This window comes from Cetorhinus maximus, chromosome 30 (assembly GCF_964194155.1).
Source record: "Cetorhinus maximus chromosome 30, sCetMax3.hap1.1, whole genome shotgun sequence".
NCBI classification, from domain to species: Eukaryota; Metazoa; Chordata; class Chondrichthyes; order Lamniformes; family Cetorhinidae; genus Cetorhinus; species Cetorhinus maximus.
The window spans coordinates 7,903,862-7,927,645 of NC_135908.1; the positions used below are offsets into that span (position 1 = coordinate 7,903,862).

General features: G+C 43.8%; 1 protein-coding gene across 1 annotated transcript; it reads right to left on the reverse strand.

The window, feature by feature from the left end:
- Positions 1 to 33: 33 nt before the first annotated feature.
- LOC144670016 (protein unc-45 homolog A-like) lies at positions 34 to 22,307 on the reverse strand. The gene is made up of 21 exons (XM_078532344.1): positions 22,160 to 22,307; positions 21,366 to 21,524; positions 21,189 to 21,225; positions 20,608 to 20,783; positions 19,533 to 19,625; positions 18,743 to 18,910; positions 18,008 to 18,176; positions 17,542 to 17,712; positions 15,991 to 16,162; positions 15,116 to 15,416; positions 14,314 to 14,408; positions 12,221 to 12,362; positions 11,381 to 11,521; positions 10,381 to 10,508; positions 9,118 to 9,184; positions 7,058 to 7,171; positions 6,462 to 6,577; positions 5,606 to 5,723; positions 4,915 to 5,070; positions 192 to 3,192; positions 34 to 120 (listed from the first exon to the last, which is right to left on the reverse strand). Exons 1-20 carry the CDS (start codon positions 22,169 to 22,171, stop codon positions 2,920 to 2,922), a joined length of 2,808 nt encoding a protein of 935 aa, XP_078388470.1. The 5' UTR covers positions 22,172 to 22,307; the 3' UTR covers positions 34 to 120; positions 192 to 2,919.
- Positions 22,308 to 23,784: the final 1,477 nt, after the last annotated feature.

A 23,784-nucleotide genomic window follows, 5' to 3' on the forward strand; every position in this document is an offset into this window, starting at 1 on the left:
AACAGGTTACTGCAGTCACCACAACCACAAGATAATTAAAGTGACTTTATTCTGGTTATTTATAGAATTGTAGCAGTACATTAGTTCCTGGAAGATTATATATTAAAGTGATGCATTTCACTACTTTTGCACTTCACAGCACAATTAACAAGACTTTAAAAAAAGGCTTATAGTTCAGGAATGATACAGACTGTAATATACAGAAATATAGAATTGGATACAACACTGGGTCACCAAGTTGGACAAGAATCAAGGGCATATTTTCACACTTAACCACAAGAACAGCTCAGCCTTAAGCCTTAAAACCTTTTTACCTCCTGAGGGGTTTAGAAAACATATACAATGATGGTAATTTTTACATTTCTTTTCCGTAGATACCAAGCGAAACGCCCTCTCCACAGATGTGATTTTTTTTTTGTTCATGGGATGTGGGTGTTGCTGGTTTGGCCAGCATTTATTGCTCATCCCTATTTGCCCTTTGTTCAGAGGGCCTCTTTCTGTGCTGTAAACTTCTACCATGCTTTTTAAAAGCAATTTTGAGCTTTTCTGAAGGTTAAAGGAATGAATGCCTTGCCTGGTGTGGGTGAGCCACATCGGTGATGCAACATCAGTGACATGGTTTACCTTGACCATCAGGTGAGGTTATTGAACCTCTTCCTGCACTGTGTAGCATGTTAGTAGTGCAGGTTGCACTAACATCAGATTCTACTTGTACATCTCAACTCTTCTACCATCTCTGTTGGATGGAACAAAATTTATTAAACATTAATGCTGCTTTTATTTAGATTTAATATAGATGGGAACTGTACTAAATATGAATCATAATTCATGAAAGCTTAACAATTGTAATGGAAAATTCCTATCCAAAATAGTCAGCAGTCTTGTTGCTTCTTCAGATACAGCCTTTATTTCTATGTTTTTCTTGAGGGCTTTGATTTTTTTGGTCCACGGTTGTTATCTGCTTTATGGATCTTGGTCCAGTTGACCATTCTTCATGTGTTTTTTTTTGCAAGTAAATCCTTTTCTTCTGCTGCTCTTCTGACAGTAGAGTTGCTGGTATTACAGTTTTGGAATTTAGACTCAGCAACTTGTGGAATTTTTATCCCCTTGAATCGCACTTAATTGTTTGGATGCATTGAATGAAGATTGCAAACAAGTTGACATTTCGTGAAATCCCATCAATGTTGAACCTGTATAGCATTAACTGCATACAAATTGTAACAGACTGGATGTTGAGTGTTCCTCTTTTCCTGGAGACTAGGGAGCCTCCAGAATGAGTTGCCACTTGGTGTGGTGGCTACTGATCTCTGCACATCTTCAAGAGGAAGTTGGACTAGTTCCTGGCTGAGACAGAGAGCGAGTGTCTTTGGTAAGACTTGGTCCGTAAGATTTCCTGGGCGGGTTTGAATCGGAGAGAAATTTTCCAGGGTAGTTTCTTCCCTTATTGGCCCTAGGTCTTTCCTTTGGTTATTTTTTGCCTCTCTCAGGAGATTACATGGCTATGAGGTGGGGGGTGGTGGGGGAAAGAGAAGAGGTCATGGGAGGGAATAAGTATTTCGCCCTGACCAAACATCAGGCTGTTGGGCAGGCTTGATGGACCATCAGTTCTTTTCTTGTCTGTCACATGTATCTCACCCTAAATATAAAAGGCACTAGCTGGCAACTGGCAGAACCATCAACTTGCAGGCCAAGCTTTAAATGATTCCGGTTAATTAAACACGATATGGATGGTAGCCAATTTTCGTTTAACTCAAGTGAAGTGAAAATAAATGAATGTGTAAGGTGTACAGTGTAAACAAAGCTCATATTCATCAACTTTCATCTCACACAGCTGGTTTATAGAAAGCCACTAAGTCTGAATTCACACTACAAGTTCAGTAGTAATGTGGAGCAGCTTCTGTTGTGAAAGTCAGGTATCAACTCTCAAACTGACTACAAAGCTGCACCAGAGCCAAAGCTCCTCCCAACAAGGGTCTTGCTAAACTCCTGCCCTGCAGTGGCAGCACAGATTAGATGTTCACATTATGATATGAAGTTCAAGCCCAATAATGAAATTGCTGCAAACTATGCCAAACCGAATGTGCATCAAATACTAGAATGGATTCAATAAAGGTGCCATGGACCGCACCAGTATTCACTGAAATATTCTGATCAAAAGTCACAGCTTCCTCAGCTAGACCAGAAGCAGATCTATATCACTGTGTTCCACTCATGTTAACATTCCGTCTAGTTTGAGGCTCCTTCATAACTTTATATTTTAAAAAATTGTGACATCTCTTTGACTGTCCAAAGAGAAAATTGCATTCCCCATCTGTGTTAACAGAGCTCAGCCAGGGAGGTGAAATTGGCCTCAGCATCCTTGAGGTTGGGGGGTGGGGGGGGGGCGGGGGAGTAATTGGCCAGAACCACACCCATTCCCACTCCCATCCAGTGACCTACAGCCGAGGTCAAGAGCATACTTGCTCTACGATGACCTCCATGGTCAATTAGCCTGCTAACCTTCACTGACCCAGTCCACAGATACAAAGTGGTCACTGGGGCCAGGGATCAGAGGGTCTGGGTGGCCATGGGAATGAGCCATTGGCTAGCATAAACTGGAGAGGTGGGCATAAGAAAAAAAGATGAATTCTGAACCAGGAGAGCTCTTTTTCTTGAAGTGATTTTGATACTGCAGGAAATTCCTTCAACACCTTAATGATACAATATTACATGAGCAAAGTCCTGCTGTGAGGATAGTGTCCCTTGCAGTAAAGTACTGTGATTGAAAGATAAGCACTCATTGTGCAGGATGGTTTACCATCCAAAAATAAGAGGCTCGTAGATGCAATTGCAAGTAGTTATCAGTGTATCGCCTAGTGGGAGTGTTTCTCGCCTGCAAGCTGGCTCATGTGTCCATGGAATGTCCTGTGTTTGCTTTCACTAGGGGCTGGTCTCCTCCTCCGTGGGTTTTATTAGTCCATACTCCACTGCTCGGGCAAGACAATCCTTGGCAACAGCCGACACTTTGCATTTCTTCTCATCTCCATCCCTGCTCATAGCAGACAGGATTTCCAACATCTCTGTCTCCATGAGCAGGGCTGCGAGCTCCCGGTCCGCGTTCATTAAGTTGAGCGTGATGACGAGCCCTCGGTGTTGCAGGTCGACGTTCGAGCTCAGCATGAGCGCCTGAAGGATCTCCAACCAGTGGCTCGTCTGTCGGCGGGGGAAGAGAGTAAAGCACAAAGATGTAACTTCCAGCTGCAGTGCAAATTTGTTTCAAAAGGAACAGGGAACAGAGCCATACTGACCATCTCTCTGCCGAGTTCCACAGACAATGGCTGCTCTCCAAACGATGGTTCTCTAACTGAGAGCCTAGATCTTGTGTCTGCTAGCTATTTGACCATGGGAGCTCATACAACCTCAGTGTCAGCTGTGGATAGCTTTCACTTCTTGAGTCAGTAGGTTGTGGGTTTAAATCCCACTCCAGGGACTTGGGCACGATCTAAACTGACATGCCCAGTGCAGTACGGAACGAGTGTTGTACTGTTGGAGGTGGAGCCTTTCCAATGAGACATTAATCTGAAGTTCCATCTGCATAAAAGATCCCACTACACTATTTTGAAGAACAGAGAGTTCTCCCCTATGCCCTGGACAATATTTATCCCTCAATCAACATCACTAAAAAAGATTATCTGGTTATAACCTCATTGCTGTTTGCAGGTCTTTCTTCTATAGGCCAACCCTATTCTTCACTCAGGTTCCGAAGAAGAGTCATATAGGCTCTCTCCACAGATTCTGCCAGACCTGCTGAGTTTTTCCAGCACTTTCTGTTTTTATTCCTGTTCTTCACTGGATGCCTGTAACCTTTCAGCGTTGGTCTTTGGTCGTGACCTAGCGTAGGAATTTCACCCCCAGCCCTGCCCCAGCCAAGGTTACTGAGGCCAATCAAGCACTGCAGCTGGTGCTCTGCGTGAGATCAGCTGACCTTCCACAGGCAGGGATTAAACCTGGGAATTCCCTGCTCTGTAATACAAAGGACTGTACATTTACGCACTGTATCATTGTGGACCATACATTTTCTACAATATTTTCAGTTTCTCCACCCCACAAAAGGCTGGCAATGAACACCACATCTTAGCTGGAGAGACAGTGCTATCTGGCCTGGCTGTGGATTTCCTTAGGAGTCAAATACTCCCTTCACAGGGTGCTCTCCTGGTGATTCATCCAAGCGTTGAAATTTAAAACAGTACCTAGTTACGAAGAGCCACAATTTGTTGAAATCTCACTGCCTGAACACAAAGTACCAGTCACCGCTCAGTATCAATTTGTGACAGTGTTGGAAAAGTTTAGGTTTGATCACTAGGTTCTCTTGTGCTGTCACTGGGCTTCACTACTTTTCTCCTGAGCTTTTTGTGTAATTGACACCGTAAGCCCTCAACCCCCTTCCCAAAAGAAACCCTGAATCACTGAACCTCACAGGTCCAATCTCCAGACTTTGCCATTAGAGGACCTGCAGTGGGCTGGTGGTGGCAGTAGGAGCTACACTCAGCCTCAGTACCCCTGGAATGTGAAACTTAATTAGCACCATCAGCCAGGGTTCCTATTCCTGATCACTATCCAGCATTCCTTCTAGACTGCGACAGTCAAGTGACAACAAGTTCAGTTTCGTTGGCAATGCCCTCCTTAGTCAAATGTATCACTGACAGATATGGTCTAGGCTCACAGGCAAAGAATACCATTTGGACAGGATATCGGAGGGGCAATAAATATTTGCACCCCCGATGGAGTCAGTGCCCTTGGGAGAGGAGGGGAGCAGACTGCAAGCAGGAAGGAAGATTAAGGGAGGCAAGGAATGAGTAGGTTGGAGGCAAGGCGATGAGTCAAGTGCAGCACATTGAGGATGCAGGGAGGAGCAGGACGTGTAAAGTCACTCACCACCTGTGTCATTTTGGTACAGAGCTTTGGCTGCAGTGATGTCAAAAAGGCTACAGCCCCCGCAGCTGCGCACCTCAACTTATCATCATCTTCACCGCTGTACAACACCAGCAGTTTGAGACGATCAGTACCCTCGACCAGGAACAGCTTCTGAACCTGAAACAAAATCCAAACAGAAAGAAAGGTTAAGGCTGCTGAAAAAAGAAAGTTTTCCTTCCCAACAAGACGACAATCCAAGGAAAAATCTTTTATTGACTAGTTATTTTTTCAAAGTGTTTTCCTCTGCTCCCCTTGCTGGGAGTCAGTTCTATCTGTACCATTAGACCTTGTACCTCACCAATGTGACTATACCAGCTATGAGACACTGAGTATCAGCAAGGTACTTGACCCTCAAGAGTTAACCTCACCCGATGTCCAAACACTTACGTTTTCCTTTAGGGGTCACTGGACAATAATCATGACCAGGCATCCTGGCTGGTGTCCCTCCTCCCAGGCCCACTGAAGCCAGGTGACGTTCCCCCAGCTCCTGCCCAGGTGAGTTACCAGAGAGTGAGGATTGTACCTGGTTCCTTCCTGATCGCCATGCTTCATATCATGTCATTTACCCATGACAGGAACTCAAACAGCCACAGATCACAATGCTATGAAGTGAAAAGCAGGCAGCAATGCTCTGCACCCAGCACTAACGCACCTCCTCACTCAGGACCATATTACACATGCACTCCGTGGCTGCCAATCGGATCATCTCGTGGTCTTCAAACATGTAGCTCTCAATCATTGGAATGGCTTTTTCCTTAATTATCTTCTGGCTAAAAGAAGTCAAGAGATTAATCAGTAAATTAGTGCCAGCATTGCCCAACTGGGTCGCACTCTCAACCAAGTCAGAAGTTAGTTCAAGGCCCACTCCAGTAATCCAAGCACAAAGCCTTGGGAACCACTCCATCATGTTACTGAGGGACTGGTGTCTCTTTAAGCTTTAGGGGAGCTCCCCTGAATGTGAAGTTCAATTTGTTTAATGTAATAAATTTACTTTTACTTCAAGTCTGCACGCACTCGCCCATCTCAGGCTCCATGGCTATCTGGCAGGTCTGCTCACTTAAGAATGAAAGACTTGGAATTATAGTGTGCTTCATGGCTTCAGGACATCCCAAAAAGTACCTTACCACCATTGAATATTTCTGAAATGTAGTCACTTTACCAAAGGAAAGTTATTAGTGCCATGAGAGGAACAGAGGAAAGCAACAGAAATAACTCGAAGCAAAGATTCAAAGGTATAAAAACATTAAGGAATTGGGGTTGTTTTCTTTTTAAGAGTTGAGATCGAGGTGGTCTAATTAAAGATTGTAAGAGCTGACAAAGACAGTCCTGGGAAATGGCTTACTATGGTGAAAGAACTTTTTCAACCAATGGTTAATAGAGCTATGGAAACAGTTACTAGGGAGGGAAGGTGGAGATTCATCAATTTAAAAAGGAAATGTGCTTATGTGCTAAACTATTGGAGGAGCCACTCCCCTAGCACGTTCTCGCCCCTTCACCCAATCGCTTACCGCAGCCTCTCACTGATCCCAGCCAAATTAGTTAACGCCATCAGTGACTCAAAGTTCTGCAACCCTGTACGGTCAAGGTGCAAAAGGCTGACCAAAGGTCGGATTACCTCATAAACCTGAGGAAATGAAGAGCGAAAATAGAATGTTTATTCAGTCACCATTTCAACAACAACATCAATAATCCAAACCTCAGCAGAGTGCCTCCTACTATACCAGTGTGGCCTTTTTTGAAACCAACCTTCCTTCGACCTTTGTGAATGGTGTGGTGATATAGGGATAGATCTGAACTGTGGGGCCATGTTCACTAGGAACTGGATTGACTATCCAAACCTATTTTACATAGAATCTTTACAGTCAGAAGATAGAGAGGTATCCATCCCTTTATTCAGGGCTGAATTCGATCCCAGTTCCTAGTGGGGAAAGGCCAGTGCCTCCTTTCAGTGTACCATCAATATCTTTAAAATGGATCAACACCATGTGAAATTTTCTGCTGAATATTTTGAAGTAAAAAATTAAGACTATCTGGAAAGCTGTCAAAAGCTCAAAATTGCTTTAAAAAAAACTTAAGGCAGTGCATGTAAATCCTCAGGACTCACCCTCTCTCCAGGGAAAGCAATCTCAGGGTTAGAAGTGATTGTGATCTTTGCCAATGCCTGGGCCGCCTTGGTCTTGCCAACCTCTGTGCCTTCTGATGCCAGAGGGAGCAGAGCCTGTGGGAACAGAGGAAGTAATAAGCCAGGTTATTAAATGTGATCATTAGAAGCACATTCATACCATCCTGACAATTTAAATCTGATCACAATCATGCTGGTGGTAGGAGTGCTAAAGATCAGTAACAGTTCCCTCACAAGATGTTCTATTCCAGAAAGCCAGTTTGTGAAGGATAGAACTGGAGCCAACCTTTACACTCTTTTATATATATTTACAGAGTTACACATTACAAGCATACAGCTTCTAACTCAACAACCACAGTTTCAGTCCATATCTATTTATAAGAGCTCAAGTGAATCCCCAGTTACTGCTCACCACCTGTATATAATTAAATACAAATATACAATTAACAATAGGGACCTGTAAGTTAGACACAACTCTCATTTCTACATAGAGGAGATATTTCCACTTATGACAGTTCTAAACTAGGAACTATAAATATAAGGTAGTCACTAATAAATTCAATGGGGAACTCAGGAGAAATGTCTTTACATAGAGAGTAGTCAGAAAGGGGAACTGCTGCCACAGGGAGCAGTTGAAATGAATAGCATGGATGTGATTATCTATGTTCCCTTTAAATACAAAGGAGAAAGGAATCGAAGGATATGTTATGGTAAATGCTGAGCTGTTCAAATCCCTGAGGGAAACTTGAAACAACTGTCGCAACTAATTTTCAATATGTATAAATTTCGAGATGCGTGCCTTGAATTCAGTAGTAATAAGACCACCAAGTCTTTTATAAAACTAGATTAAACATTTATTAATAAGAGAAATGATTTTAAATACATACATAGATCTACAAATTACTACTATGATAACTTCTAAATCTCCTAATCAATCTAACTCCCAGTTACACTTTTGTTAAGGCAACAGTAAGACACAGCTTTTAAGACCTAGGCAAAGAAACATGATAACCTGAACAAGTCTGAATTCCAAGTGAGTTTTCTTAACTTCAGTCCTTTGAGGACAGCAGCTTGAGGCATTGATGCTGAAGGTTTTTCACACTTGTAAGATCTTAAGAATGCCTTCACTTACAAACAATCTTCTCTTCTTTATACATATCTTCCTCTTTGAATGCAAATACCCTTTGTTTCACTATTCTTTGGACTTTATTTCCCTGATAATAAAACCCTCTCATAGCACTAAATTTTGCCAGTAATCTTTTGGAAAAATAAACACACTGTTTCTAAACTTCACCTGGCTAGGTGACACATTTCACCTCCCCTTTGAAAGCAATCTAGCCTGGTTTATTTGAAAATGCAAATGTTCCCTTGACACCTATGTTTTTAAACTTCCCCATGTTCATCTAATTAACATTTCAATCCTAACGTCTCTTCTTAGATCAAAGCACCAAGACTCATTCAATTAAGTCACATACATGCATACTCGATTTTACAATAAACTCCAATAATATTAAAATACCTGGAAAAACTCAGCAGGTCTGGCAGCATCTGCGGAGAGGAGCACAGTTAACGTTTCGAGTCCGAATGACCCTTCAACAGTTGAAGGGTCATTCGGACTGGAAACGTTAACTGTGTTCCTCTCCGCAGATGCTGCCAGGCCTGCTGAGTTTTTCCAGGTATTTTTGTTTTTGTTTTGGATTTCCAGCATCCGCAGTTTTTTGCTTTTATCAGGCTAAGCTGTAAGGGCCTTCACTTGGGAATTTTGCTTAGTGACACTTTGCCAAAAAGAATGGAACTTGAGCGACAGAGCAGGTTGTTTGGCAATCACGGCATCGTATTCTAGCATCGGACAGTATTTTCAGAAGAGGAAACTAATACCTGCAGGTACTAACTGTTCTTGGACAACATTGTTGTCTTATCACTGTTGTCTCCATTCTTTATACCACAAGGGCTACATTGCATTTTTATAAAGAGATACAAATCACATGGCCCACTGATTTGGGGAAAAGCCAAGGAGCTAACATGCTCACTGCCACACTCACCTTGCCTCCACCCTGAGCTACCATGATTCCACGATCCTCCGGGGCCTCAACCAGAGACAGGAACACCCTGAAATACAGAGAGGGTTTGAAGTTCTGAGTCTTACACCACTTCCACTCTGTTACAGGGCTGCTAAGTAACGCAGTAGTAAGTAACTCTCTGTTACAGGGCTGCTAAGTAACGCAGTAGTAAGTAACTCTCTGTTACAGGGCTGCTAAGCAACACAGTAGTAAGTAACTCTCTGTTACAGGGCTGCTAAGTAACGCAGTAAAAAGGCTGTTTAACCTGGTTGTGAGTGAATGAAGAGGACCAAGGCTCTGAAACACTGGACACTGGCACAAACATTGCCTGAAGTTGGTAGATAGATCTACAAACAGTGGCAGCTACTCCCTCAGCATCACCCTTACTGACAGCATCGCTAACCATCTGCTCAGTACCATCGGATAGTACATTTATAGACTGAGCCATGGGCAGGTTAGGGGGCAAAAGAGTTAAAACTCCTGTACATTTTTAACATAAAGCTTAAGTTAATCCTCTAACCAAGTCTATGGCCTCTCAAATCTATCTACTGAGAAACCAAAAAAGTGTCTGCTTGCTGGTTAATCAATATACAGTCTACTCCAACATAAAGTTTTAAAGCACCTATTGGAAAAGTTAATGCTTAGGGACCAGGTGTTGGCAGAGACACCACCGGAGTTTGGTTCACACATGCTGGTTCAGCCAGGACCAGGAACACCCACAGGAATACTGGCTTACAGAGTTATCTGGTGCTGAGTGAGGATGTTCTTAATTCCTAGTGATAAACCAGGCTGGTTAGTAAAACCAGTAATACAATGGACCCAGTTTTGTTGTGTTACACGAGTTTGGTTCAGTGGTAGCACTCTCACCTTTCAGTCATAAGGCTGCGAGTCAGGAGCCAGTGACTGGAGTAATTCAGTGCATTACTGAGGGAGTTCCGCACTGCCATCTTTCTTTCTTTGTGGCTTCAAGTCCCATTCCAGGGCTTGCGTGAGTCTTTGTGTAGTGCTGAGGGAGCCATCCTTTAGACTGAGGCCTTCTATGCCTGTTGCAGTGATTCAGGCAGATGAAAGGTCCCATAGCACTATTTGAAGAGCAGAGAGTTCTTCTGGTAACCTCCCTCAGACATCTTGTAGCCATTTGTACCATCTTGCCCACAAAACAACAGGTCATGGCACTAAATAAGTCACTGTATGTGAAACGCTTCCTATGCAACAATAGTTTGATTAATGCAGCCATACACATACCGAGTAATCATTTCCTTGCAGGAATCTGTCAAGGCTGGACTCTCCTTCTTTGTCATACACACCAGTGCTGACACCACCCCTGCCTTCAGCAGCTTCCCAATCCGTTTCCCTACATACTTGGGTTTATCCTGCAATTCAGAAAATGTCACGTTAAGTGCTGAATCATTTTTCAGTTCTCAAAAAGAATTGAGGTGCTGATTGGAAAAAAAATGCCTTTAGCTCGTGGGGTGGTTAGAATATGAAGCTCTCTGCCAGAAGCCACTGACGTACACTGAAGTCGGGAAGCGGTGCTTCACAGAAGTTGACACCTGGAACTTTCTCCCCCATATGCAGGGATATGGAATAAAAATGGGTATGGAGTTCAGGAGCAGATCAGCCATGATCTAACTGAATTGTAGAGCGGGCTTGAGAGGTTGCCCTCCTGTTTCTATAATTTTACTTTTATAAAAGCAAGGCAGTTGTTTGAAAAAAATGAGGAATATTAAAAAGTACAGCAAGTGAACAGGAGACTGGGATTACAGTAGCTGGCATTTTAAAGGGTGTTGGGAGTGGTACTGAACTGGGCGAGATGTAGAGAAAATCAGATGCACAGATTTGATGGACAAAAAGGGATGTTTCTGTGCTGGATCATTCTGGGATGGGGTTTACAGCCCCACCAGCTCTCCATGACCAAAAGATTGCTCTTTGTGAGTGAACTGAGAGACAGAGTCAACAGGTACTCGATGGTGGCAGAGGGAAATCGCAGCTGATCTTGATCAGATTTCCGCCAACCTCCTCACAGACACAATCCTCGCAGGAGTCAGCAGATCAGGAAGAGAAGCATGGGTGATTATTTCCTCTCCCTGTACCAAGCAGCACTGAGGACCAATAATAATGTCCCAACTAACTCAGCACAGGCTGGGGAATCAGATCTGGAACTTTGCAGATCTGTATGGCTCATGGGCAGAGCAAGAATAACTAGTATCATTCCCTGTAAACACAGGCAATAACTGTTATGTACCTTTGGGTGCTCCTCTGGAACATGCTGCTTGGCGTATTTGGCCAGTTCCAGAAGCTGTGGATCAGGAGTCTCCTTATCGTAGCTGTTCGTGCAGTTTACAAGGGTTGACGCAACTGCATAGAGAGCAGTTTTATCCTCCGACTGGTGAGGGAACAAAAGCGAGGCATCGTTGTACACAAAACAGGAAGGACAGAAGAGCAGTAAACACTGATCATTCATCTCATTATGAATCATAAAATAGGAATGTTAGACTTTAATCACAAACAACCCAGATAGATCATTAATAGATATAATGTTTCAACCACTCAACCGAGGCTCCTCCTGCTGAGATTCAGTTCCAGAACAGCGACCAGCAGCTTCCAGTATCTCACCCAGTTGAGCTGAAGCAGTGAACCTCTACAGCCTGTTAGATTGTGCAGATTACCAGAGCTGTGCCCAATCCTGTCCTCACTTTGCATTCACACACACACACACCACCCCCCACCCGACCCGCTTTGTAGAGACAGTCAGGAGTGGGAACAATGGCTGGCTTTTCTCCTCCCAATCCCAGGGGCTAGCCTAATAATAGCAACCTGTATTGTTATCCTTGTGATTAACTTGGTAGAGGTTAGGAATCAAACAGGACAGTGCAGTGCTTATTACCCACAAGGTCACTGGTGGACTTGAACACTATCTCTGTATAACTGCATGGAAAGCCAAACATGTGAAGCACCTCAAAGGGTTAACATGCCAAAGTTGCTCCAACAAATCCGAAAGATGCAGCCAGAGGATGGGATACAGACCAGTGAACACGCATATCTTCCACTTTTCCCTTTGTCGCTCACTTTGCTGGCTGTTTACCTTTGCCAGTTCAAACATAGCCTCCACTGCAGGCTGGTCATCCACAAACTCCTCCTTCACATCAGCATCAAAGGTCAGATAGGCCAATCCCTCCATCGCCCAGCGCCGTGTGCTGGACTGAATCGAGTCGTTGCATAACCACCTGGCAAGATCAGAACAAGAGTGTGATCAGAAAGAGCCTCGGTGCATCATCCATCACTTTACACCTCCTCCATGATCAGTTTAGAGTGCTGAGCCCATTAACAGGGCTGCAGTAGTAGTTAACACAGCTGCACTTTCAGCTTCTGTCCCCGTTGCTCTCCTCTCCTCGACTGTTTTTATATTGTTTATGTATTGTGGATCTGGTACAGTTAACAGCCGTAACAATCAAAATAAACAAGACAGATTGATTGAACAGGTTGGAGCTCTTTAACCTAGAAAAGCCAAGGCCAAGGGAGACCTGATAGAGGTCTTCACAATTATGAAGAGTTCTGATAAGGTAGATCTAGAAAAGATGTTTCCACTTGTTGGGAAGACCAGAATTAGGGGCCATAAATCCAAATGGAATTCAGAGAAACTTCTTTACACAGAGAGTGGTGAGAATATGGAACTTGCTTTCAGTAGCTGAGGTGAATAATATCAATAAATTTAAGGGGAAACTGGATAAACACATGTGGGAAATAAATAAAAGGATATGCTGATAGAGTGAGGTGAATAGGCATGGGAGGAAGCTCATGTGGACCATCTCCAACAAGAGAGAATCTAATCATCTCCTCTTGACATTCAACGGCATTACTATCACTGAAACCCCACTATCAACATCCTGGGTGTCACCATTAACCAGAAACTGATTTGGACTAGCCATATAAATACTGTAGCTACCAAAGCAGGTCAAAGGCTAGGAATCCCACGGTGAGTAACTCACCTCCCGACTCCCCACAACCTGTTCATAATCTATAGGGTACAGGTCAGGAGTGTGATAGAATATTCACCACTTGCCTGGATGCGTGCAACTCCAACAACTCTCAAGAAGCTTGACACCAGCCAGGACAAAGCAGCCTGCTTGATTGGCACCCTATCCACAAACGACGCACATAAGCAGCAGTGTGTACCATCTACAAGGTACATTTCAGAAACTTACTAAGGCTCCTTAGGCAGCACCTTCCAAGCCCACAACCGCTACCATCTAGAAGGGAAGGACAACGGCAGCAGATAGATGGGAACACCACTACCTGGAAGTTCCCCTCCAAGCCACTCACCATCCTGACTTGGGAATATATCAGCCGTTCCTTCACTGTCGCTGGGTCAAAAACCTGGAACTCCCTCCCTAACAGCACTGTGGGTGTGCCTACACCACATGGACTGCAGCGGTTCAAGGAGACTTACCATCACCTTCTCAAGGGCAATTAGAGATGGGCGATAAATGCTGGCCTAGCCAGCAAAGCCCACATCCCGTGAATGAATAAAATATATATATTTTAAAACACCAGCGTAGACCAGCTAGCTGAATGGCCTGTTTCTGTGCTGTAGACTGTGTGTAATTCTATGTAATCTTTTAAAAATCAAACTGCTGTCCATCTTCCTAAGGCCAGTAAAACTTCTACTGGAGGGTGGCTGTGCGATCCGGTCAGGACGCAACCTTATGAATATGAACACACAGCCACAAAAAGCTCACAACAATTTTCCCATGCACAGACTGATGGACCTACAAAATGCAATTCCTGGTGGTTACACAACACAAAATTGTCCTTACTTAGCAATCTCAGTGAGAAGAACCATAGCATATATGGTATGGGAAGTGCAAAAATGCCACACTGGTGCAGTAGGAGGCGCTCTTCTGAGGTTGGAACTGAGGTACATTGTTACGGGCAGTGTAGAGGGAGCTTTTTAAAAATAGAAGCTCTATTCCCCAGCGTCCCACACCTCAATAAGCATGAATAGTATATAATACAAAATTAGAACTACTGAATAACTAAGGTCCTTCTTTCTCGAAAGGATTCTTCTCCATCTCCAGTTAAAATGGCACAGGACCTGTGCTCTTCCGCTCTCCCTGTGATTGAGTCACAGCATCACGACTGCACTCACAGCAACAGAATTATCAAAACGCAGCTCACCTCCGGCATTGCTTTGCCAGTTTGCAAGTCGAACCTTCAGCAAACTGCTTCATGCTGTAGTCTGTTCCACCTGCAGAACCCACCTTGCACAAACCCTGAAAAAGGAAGCAGATCAAATGTTGGACTTACACGACACAGGCTAGACCTCCACAGAAAGTTTGTACAGTGCCTATGAGATGGTGAGGTCAGAACCAAAGTGTCCTTTGTGTAGAAAATGTCAGTAAAGCTTATGACAGTCCCTCTAATAATCAGATGGGTCAAAGGGGAAGAAAAGTTTTGGAACGCGCACAGTGCTTTAAGTTCAGTGTTCCCTCAATAATATTTTTAACAAATATTATTTCCAACCAAGTCTGTCCCCTCCACTCCATTCCTGATGGTACTGGCTCATTGGAGTAAACTATCTAAATCAAGTAACCTCTATTCACGAGTGAAACTAGACATTGAAACTTAGCAATTATTCAACAACAAGGGGCATCACAGACAAAATCTGACATTCAGACATGCGCAATTGGGTGCTGTAACAATCAAAGTCACCCCTCCATAACCCAGGGGTCTTGAGGCACCTTTCATTCCAACCTGGTAGAGATTAGCCAACTTATTACAGACTCATTGGACCGCTGAACCTCTGCAGCCCAGAGGAATCAGGGTGGTCTCTGGGGAAAGAGGCAAAAATATCATATATTTAACCCCGCCTCGGGGAGTGGAAATGAAACGGGATGAGCTGCTCGGCTATCTATAAAACTTTTGCAAAGTTTTCTGACCACTATCCTAAACTTCGCCCGGTGAAATAGCCATGACCTACCACCAAAGCCCGGATCTTGATTTGGTCACTTTCATTCCTCTTGTAGATGTCCTTCAGCAGGGTCACCCCGTTTGCAGTGATGAATGAAGCCCGCTTCGACTTGCCTGCCGTGTGGATGAGAGCTTCCACAGCGACCAGCTGGTCGATCTCCCGTTCCGAGCTGCACAACGCTATCATGCACTCCAAGATCCCGCTCATCTCCAGCACCCGGTTTCCAACCTCTGAGGGCCCCTGGAGTAGTGCGGACACAGTCTGGATGGCCTGCAGCTTTCCGTCCATTCCTGAAGACTCAAAGCGGTCCCTGCGCAGGGGAATAATTCAGCTGCGGTTTTTTTTTTTAATTATATTATTCCCTAATCTCTGCTTTATTCCAAGACATAAACTCCTGTTACCAAGTCACATAAGGGGATATTAGGACAGGTGACCAAAAGCTTGGTTAGAAAGGTAGGTTTTAAGGAGAGGAAGGTAGAGAGGTGAAGGCGTTTAGGAAAAGAATACCAGATCATCGCGTCTCAACAGCTGAAAGTACAACAACCAATGGTGGAGTCATTAAAATCAGGGATGCTGAAAGGGCCAAAATTGGAGAGGCGCAGGGAACTCAGAGGGTTGTAGAGCTGCGGACGTTACAGGGATAGGGAGGGGTGAGGTCACGGAGGGATTTGAATACCAGGGACAGTGTTCGACTGTGAGGGCCAAGCCTCATAATTAGGCGCGTTTCTCTTCCAGCAGGAGTCACGGATATCAGAATTGTGGCTGATTTTTCTTTGTGAACAGGGGCATTAAGCATTATTGTTATTATCAGCTAACTCAGCACAGAGCAGGAATTAGAGCTGCACCTTCCGGCCCCCTTTGTCATTCATATTCCAACTCCCTACCTGACGTAATCTTCACAGAGTTTGTGAAAAGCTTCTCGCTCTGCATCACATTTGAGATCATCATAAAGTTTGTTCAGCAGCACCGACACGCTCATCCGACCACTGTCCGTTACTGAAAGGCTGTCAGGAATTTCTGAAACTGTGCCGGCCACTTCTAGAATCTTCTTCATTCCTGATCAGCGCAGACAGAAGACAATTAGATATCTTGATCAGGTGAGATAAAGAGGGGTGGGAGGTGGCCCATGTGGAGTATAAATACCAACATAAGACTCGTTCGGCCGAATATTTCTGTGCTGAAAATTCTACGTATTTCTGTGTGATTGAATTATTTGGCACCCACTGTGAATGCCCCACTCTACAAAAGCCTCTCTTCTCACCCTAGTCCATCCAGGAGAGACGCAGGACACAGTGATTAGGTCCACATTGCATCAATGTGGAAGTAGCTGAATACCCACACCCAGAATTTGCATCTGGAAGAAAAACAAAGACAGGCAGAACCTGATCTCGTAGGCAGTAAAGAGAGCACCAAGGACTAGAGGGCACAGATTCAAAATAATTGGCAAAAGGAGTAAATGTGATGTGAGGGAAAGAATTTTTCACCCAGAGGGTGGCTGGAGCCTGGAACAAACTTCCTGAGAGGGTGGTGGAGGCAGGTTCGATCAAGGTATTCAAAAGGGAATTGGATTGCTCCCTGAAAAGAGCGAATGTGCAAGGTTACGGGGATAAGGCAGGGAAGTGGGACTAGGGGGAATGCTCTTTCTGAGAGCCAGTGCAGACTCAATGGGCCAAATGGCCTCCTTCTGCACTATAAATATTCTATGATAAATGTCACTATATTTTAGTTTTAATAAAGCAGTTGGACATGCGTCCCACAAGCTGACAATCGGATCAAATAGTCAGACCCTCAAAGCCTAGGTAGCCCAATTCCGCTCTGATGACAGGTCTGAAATGTTAACTCTGTTTCTCTCTACATAGACACTGCCAGACCTGCTGAGTACTTCCACCGAATTCTGTTTTTATTTCAATTCTGCTCCTGCTGATTTCTTACTCCCTGCTTTGACACATTTGAGTCTTGTGGGATTGGAGATTTGTAAAGAGTTCCTCTTAACATTGTTACTGCGTTGGTAAATAATAGGAAATTAGAACAGCATTAGTTAGTGTCTGTACATCGGTTTAAACTTTGTACCTGGTCAGCCTTGCCAAACAGGGGAACAGTAGGATAATGGTTATGTTACTGGAACAATAGTCCAGAGACCTGGACCAAATATCCAGAGACATGAGTTCAAATCCCACTGCAGCTAAAATCAGTTAATCAAACAAATCTGGAACAATAAGCTAGTGTCGCTAATTGTGAGCATGTAACCAATGTACTGTCATTAAAAATCGATTCAGTTCACTAATGCAGCTTTGGGATGGAAATCTGTTGTGTGGCCTATATCTGACTCTGGGCCCACAACAATAAATGCTGGCCTCGCCAAACAGTGAACAAGTATTAAAAAAGTGGCTTTTCTGACACACACACGCACCCGGCTCCTTCAGTTTACGTCTTACCCTGATCGATTACCCAGATCGTCATGGCGTTGTTGGGGTCCCGTAAGGACTTCCGTGGAACGTTCTTAACGAGGAGGTTAATGGCGTTGTCTCGGCCATGGGTGGAAACCTGGCGCTGAATCAACATCTCCAGCAGCTGGTGGACTATCATCTTCAAATCTTTCATGGGTTCTAAAAATCAATTTAAAAATCCTTAGCGATTCTAATACGCAGCTTAATTAATGTTTTACAATCTGGAAGAACTATTCACGTAATGTTCAAACTTTTCCATGTGTGGACCCCGTGTAACTACCAACACTCTCCAGGGTACCCCCCCCAATTCAACACAATCTCAGGGACTCCTTTCTAAAAAGACAATGCCAGTTAACTAAAATAAAACTGTACTTTCGCTGCAGAAATCATATGGTGACAGTCAAACTCCCGTTGTAAACGACGGAAAATCGTTCTCCCACGGAAAGCCACTCACCGAGAACCAGTGCCTCCTCTTTCCCGCGAATATCGCTTTTTATTCCACCTTTCAGTGAATCGAACATGCCTTGCAGGACATTGCACGCTGCCAGGGAAACCTGCTCCTTGTCACTGCCCATCACACGACAGAACCTGTCCATTCCTACTGTATGCAAAATCACCATCGCCTGCAAACAGGAATCAAAGCTAAACACAGGCGTTCAGATAAACACTAAGGTGCTACATAAATGCAAATTCTTTCTACAATAAAATAAATAGATACAGTTTAAACTGAATTCATTTCTGATGATGGGTGAGTCATGTTCCCCAGGACATAGCATTTAGCAGTTACCACTGACGGATGATTGATTGAAAGATTCACAACGGGAGCAAAAAAAAATTAGAAATATATATTAAATATATTTTATAAAGCTCCCACTTCCTACCAGGAGACATAACTTCCTATATTCAAATTTTGTTTGAAAGCACTTCTGTGAAGCTCCTTGGAACATCTGACGATATTAAAGGCACCAAATAAGTAGAAATTATACGATCTTTCATCATACTTCTGTATCAACATTTTCCAATTTAATTTTTGATGTGTCAACTGTCAAGATGGAGTCTCTGGTCACTAGGTGGCTCTGTAGAGCAAGGTTTCAGCTTCACAGACAATTTATTATTTTTTTAAAAAGAATTGAGGGTAGGTTCCCCACCCTGCTCCCCCCACCCCCCAAACACTGTCTGCCTGACTAACCCGGGATTGGTGGCCTGAACACAACCCCACTAGAGTCCGTAGTGAAGCCAGCACAATGTCCATATCCGCAGTGTCCAACATCTTCTGCAGGAGGCGCACTCCATCACTGCGAAAAATCCTTTCAGCTCCTGCGTCTTCCCGGGCAAGAACAATCAGATTCTGAACAGCCTGGAGGGGAAAGAAAAGATGAAAGGTCATTGCCTCAATTTGGAGTGAAAAGATGTGGAAACTCTTGGTTTCAAAACTATATATTTTATAATTTAAATTTCAGCTGTGGCCCAGCTGATAGCACTGTTGCCTCAGAGTCAGAAGGTCATAAGGTCAAGTCCCATGCCAGGACTTGACCACAAACTAAAATGACCCTAGTGCAGTACGGAGGGAGTGTTGCACTGTCAGAGGAGCATTCTCTTGGTTGAGATTGTCAAACCTGCCTTCTCAAGAGAGCGTAAAAGATGCAATGGCACTAGTCAGAGAACAGCCGGGATTTTTTTTCCAATATCCAGCTGGAATTTATCCCTCAGTCAACATTATCAAGAACTAACTACCTGGTCATTTAACTAATGCTACACAATTCATTATGATGTAACCCATGCATGGAAGGAAAGAATCTACAATTACACTGTTGACGGTCTCTCCACAGTTCAAGGCGAATACAGAATGAAAACATTATACGCCCAGCATTACACTCTTCTGCAAACCCAGGGACAGCTATCCCTGACCCAGACACTTGCTACCAGTAGCAAGTGCAGAACATTGTCTCCGACGAGAATAGTTTTAGGAAAGCACAGACCTTTTGTTTCTTGTCAGAGTCTTTCTCGCCAGGATCCAAGAGGATGTTAAACATCTGCTCCACCCGGGCATCAGTGGAAGACTGTAGTCGGACCTGGAATAGAGATATGGGTTCAGCACAGTGAGGACATTACACTGGGAATAAAAAGAACTCATCAGCAGACTGAAGCTCAGTAGCGATGATACAGTCCTGAGTGATATTTACCATCTTCGATTATTGGTACAACTTCACTATTTTTAAGGGGACTTTTTTTTAAATTCACACTTCAATATTGAGCAGTATGCTTCTTGTGAACAGCTCCAAGGGCTCTCTCCAAACTCTGCCCAAACTCTAGAATTGTATGAATATTTTACATACTCAGTTATCGTTTACTGAAGCCCAGTGATAACACAGAGTGAATGGGTAGGCTGCCTTGTCCATAAGACATAAGGAGCAGAAGTAGGCCATTCGGCCCATCGGGTCTGCTCCACCATTCAGTGAGATCATGGCTGATCCGATAATCCTCAACTCCACTTTCCTGCCTTTTCCCCATAACCCCTGATTCCCTTACTGATTAAAAATCTGTCTCTCACAGCCTTGAATATACTTAACAACCCAACAGCCTCTACAGCCCTCTGCGGTAAAGAATTCCACAGATTCACTACCCTCAGAGAAGAAAGTTCCTTGCAGATTTGTACTGCTAACACAAGGTGATCTTTCAGCGCATCCAGTCTGTGGTTTACTAGTTGAAAACCTGCTTTTAAATGTCTCTACTAGTGATTTCTCCCCTTTTCTCTTGACAGGAGTTTCTCAAAAAACAGGATACAGAGATGTGAGGAATAGCCAGCTAATTACTATGGCAGAATTATTGGAGTCAGGTTAAAACGATCTGTACAGTATAAAGAAACTGAAGAAAATCTTTATATCATGCGACACTGACAATATATGAGGACCAGGGTTAAAAGGAAATGTCCAAAGACAATCCCAGCAGCGTATCTTACACACTTCTCTCCCTACCTTCAGATTTAGCTCCTCCTCATACAGGTCTCCCTCACCACCCAAACTGTCTCTTCCCTCCTACCCATCTGCCCCTTACCTTCTCCTGGACCTTTGTTGCAATTTGTCGCAGCAATTCCTGAAATACTTTGTTCTTTGGTTCCAGAACAGCACATCTCTGGATATCAGCAAATGCCTGATCCAGTCTCCCCAGCTCCTGCAGGGCCTGGCTTCTGCGGAACAGAGCCTTCACATCCTTCCCATCCACCTCAATCACTGAGAACAAAAAGACAATCATTGCTGGGGAACAAACATTCTGAGGGTCAATAAGGATCTACACAGAGATTTAACTACCTTAAACAAGTGGCACCAACGGGTGGAATCAACTGCCCACTGGAGAATGAGTTAAGAGATAATTTGGAGAGATGTTTGTGGGATAGATGTTTTTAGGACTGACCGAGTTCACAATAGAGTCTTTTCTGGTCCAGTACTTGTCCTCATGGTGCAATCTGAATGATTCCATCAGCCTCATAAAGAGGATGGCGTGGACACAGACACACTATTCAGGCGATTCCTAATTCAAATATTCTGCGGTAGCACGTACACACAGCCAAGTAAAGAGGCTGACTCTCAGCACTGATGATTTATATATGCAAGATACATAAATTTCTTTTCACCCACCTTTCGAGGCATCAGCTTCAGCTTTTGAGTACTCCTCCTAATAAATAATGGGAGTAAACATACAAAAATCAGACATAGGCCTGAGCTAATTAAACAATCAGTACCAACTATAATTACTCGATTGACCAGTTTTCAAAAGGTCACCTGTAAAATTTTGCTCATTTAATTTTTACTCACTAGTTTAAGATAGCAGGCTGCTCTATTGCGATGCAGGACCATGCCCTCTGAAAAGTCCTGGGAAAGCTCAATTGCCTGTGTATAGCAACACAAAGCCCTCTCGTAGTCTCCCAATTTAAAATGTTTGTTGCCATCCTCCCGCAGCAGTGCCACACTAGTCTGCAACAAGAAAATTATAAGAAATTAGGCTGTTCCTATCCAGCTGCTCATGGGTATTCATGGGAACAATTGGCCCTGATTTCACACTAAATTGGTAAACTTACACAAGAGGTCAAAAGGCTAGCTGGTACCACATTGCTGCACCTTACTGAGTTGGGACTGAGGTACATTATTGCAGCAGTGTAGAGGGAGCTTTACTCTGTATCTAACCACGTGTTGTACCTGCCCTGGGAATGTTTGATGGGGACAGTGTAGAGGGAGCTTTACTCTGTATCTAACCCCGTGCTGTACCTGTCCTGGGAGTGTTTGATGGGGACGGTGTAGAGGGAGCTTTACTCTGTATCTAACCCCGTGCTGTACCTGCCCTGGGAGTGTTTGATGGGGACAGTGTAGAGGGAGCTTTACTCTGTATCTAACCCCGTGCTGTACCTGTCCTGGGAGTGTTTGATGGGGACACTAAGGCAGTAATATATATGGAAGGGGGAATTTGAGCCACACCCTGACTCAGGAATTGATGGAGCTGAAGCTTCAGGAGCAAACCTCAGGATTCCCGAAGCTCCTGGGAATTAAACCCCCGGCCCCAACTTCAGCTCCTTCTCCCCCTCTATCCCGCCCCAGGCCCAAAGCCCTCTCACCCTTTCCGCCATCTTCACTCCGGTTGCCCCGGTGACTGCGGCCGGGATAGCGTCGCTGACTGATGGCGTCACCAGGCGGAGCTGTCAATCAAAGGCGGAGGGGCGTGGCCAGGGCTGGCTCAGCTTCAGGCTGCCTCAGCTTCAGGCTGCAGAGATGGGCTCCTCATTGTCAAATCCGACTGAATAAATCAAGACTTGTCCATAAATAAATACAGCTTGCAACATCTTTATCCACTATTGTGACCTTTAAGGTTTAGCTTATGAATACAATTGCATTCATTGAAAGAAAAACCCAGAGGAAGTTTCTGTTGCAAATATCCATTTATTATCTCGAACTATGGATTGATTCACTCAGGGACTGGAGCTAGTGTCAAGTCCCGAGGGCTGTTTGCATCAGAAATGTTTAAATCAATGTAACTGTAGGTGTAATCAGCATTGTAAATGAAGTGAGGTACCCTAAAGTGCTGTCCTGTATTAATTGATGTGTGTTGCTTTGTGTAATGTCAAAATTGCTTTGTATTGTACTTTTACAAATTTTACGAACAAAGTATATTTCAGGGAAAAAATCGATTGATTGATATCACATTACGCTTTCTCACTGCTATACTGCAATCAATGGGCTCCTCTGTGGCACAAACATCCATTGGGGCGAGGAATCTGTCACCTTATATAAATGGTCTTTTTTTTGTGCCAGGTTTCTCTCTAGCCTTTCGGACAATGACTCTTCACTGTAATAGTTCCATGGATTCTGAACACTTTGAGTGTATGAAAACACAAAGTCTCAGCTGACCATTCTGTCTGCTTCAGTGGTCCCAATCTCTTACCCCACAAGGCTTAGGCCCCTTGACATAAAAGCTTCCCCCAACCTCAAACCTCCCATCGTACTCCTAACTGCTTATTTTTAAACTTTTCTTCTCTTAATAATTGAACCATTCAGCACAGTGAGGAATTTTTACCTGGTTCAAAATTAGAAAACGGAAGTTAATTTTCCTTCACCTCCCCTCTTTCCAAAGTAAACAAGTAAACATCCTGAACCATCTCTAATAATTAATCTATATAGAATTATATAGCTCAGGAACAGGTCATTTTATCCCATGTTGGTGTTTATATCCCACATGAGCCTCCTCCCACCCTACTTAGGGTCTGGAATGCACTGCCTGAGAGGTGGTGGTGGCAGGTTCAATCGAGGCATTCAAAAGGGAATTAGAGGGTTATCTGAAAAGGAAGAATGTGCAGGGTTACGGGGTGAAGGCAGGGAATGGCATTAGGTGAATTGCTCAGTTGGAGAGCTGGTGCAGACATGATGGGCCAAATGGCCTACTTCTGCAGTGTAACAATCCTGTGATTCTGTAATACTTCACCTCGCCTATCAACATATCTTCCTATTCCTTTCACCCTCATGAACTTATCCAGATTCCCTTTACTGAAGGAATAATCTTCACTGCTTATCTCTGCACCTCTGTCCCAAAGCAATATTTATTCTGCAAGTGATTGAATAAACAGAGATGCACTTTCTACAGGTACAGATAATATTATCAGGTAAATAAATATCTGTTAATATTGTTGCACAGAACCTGAAGTGACACAAAGTGTATGATAAATCATATTTAATTCTATCATCTGTA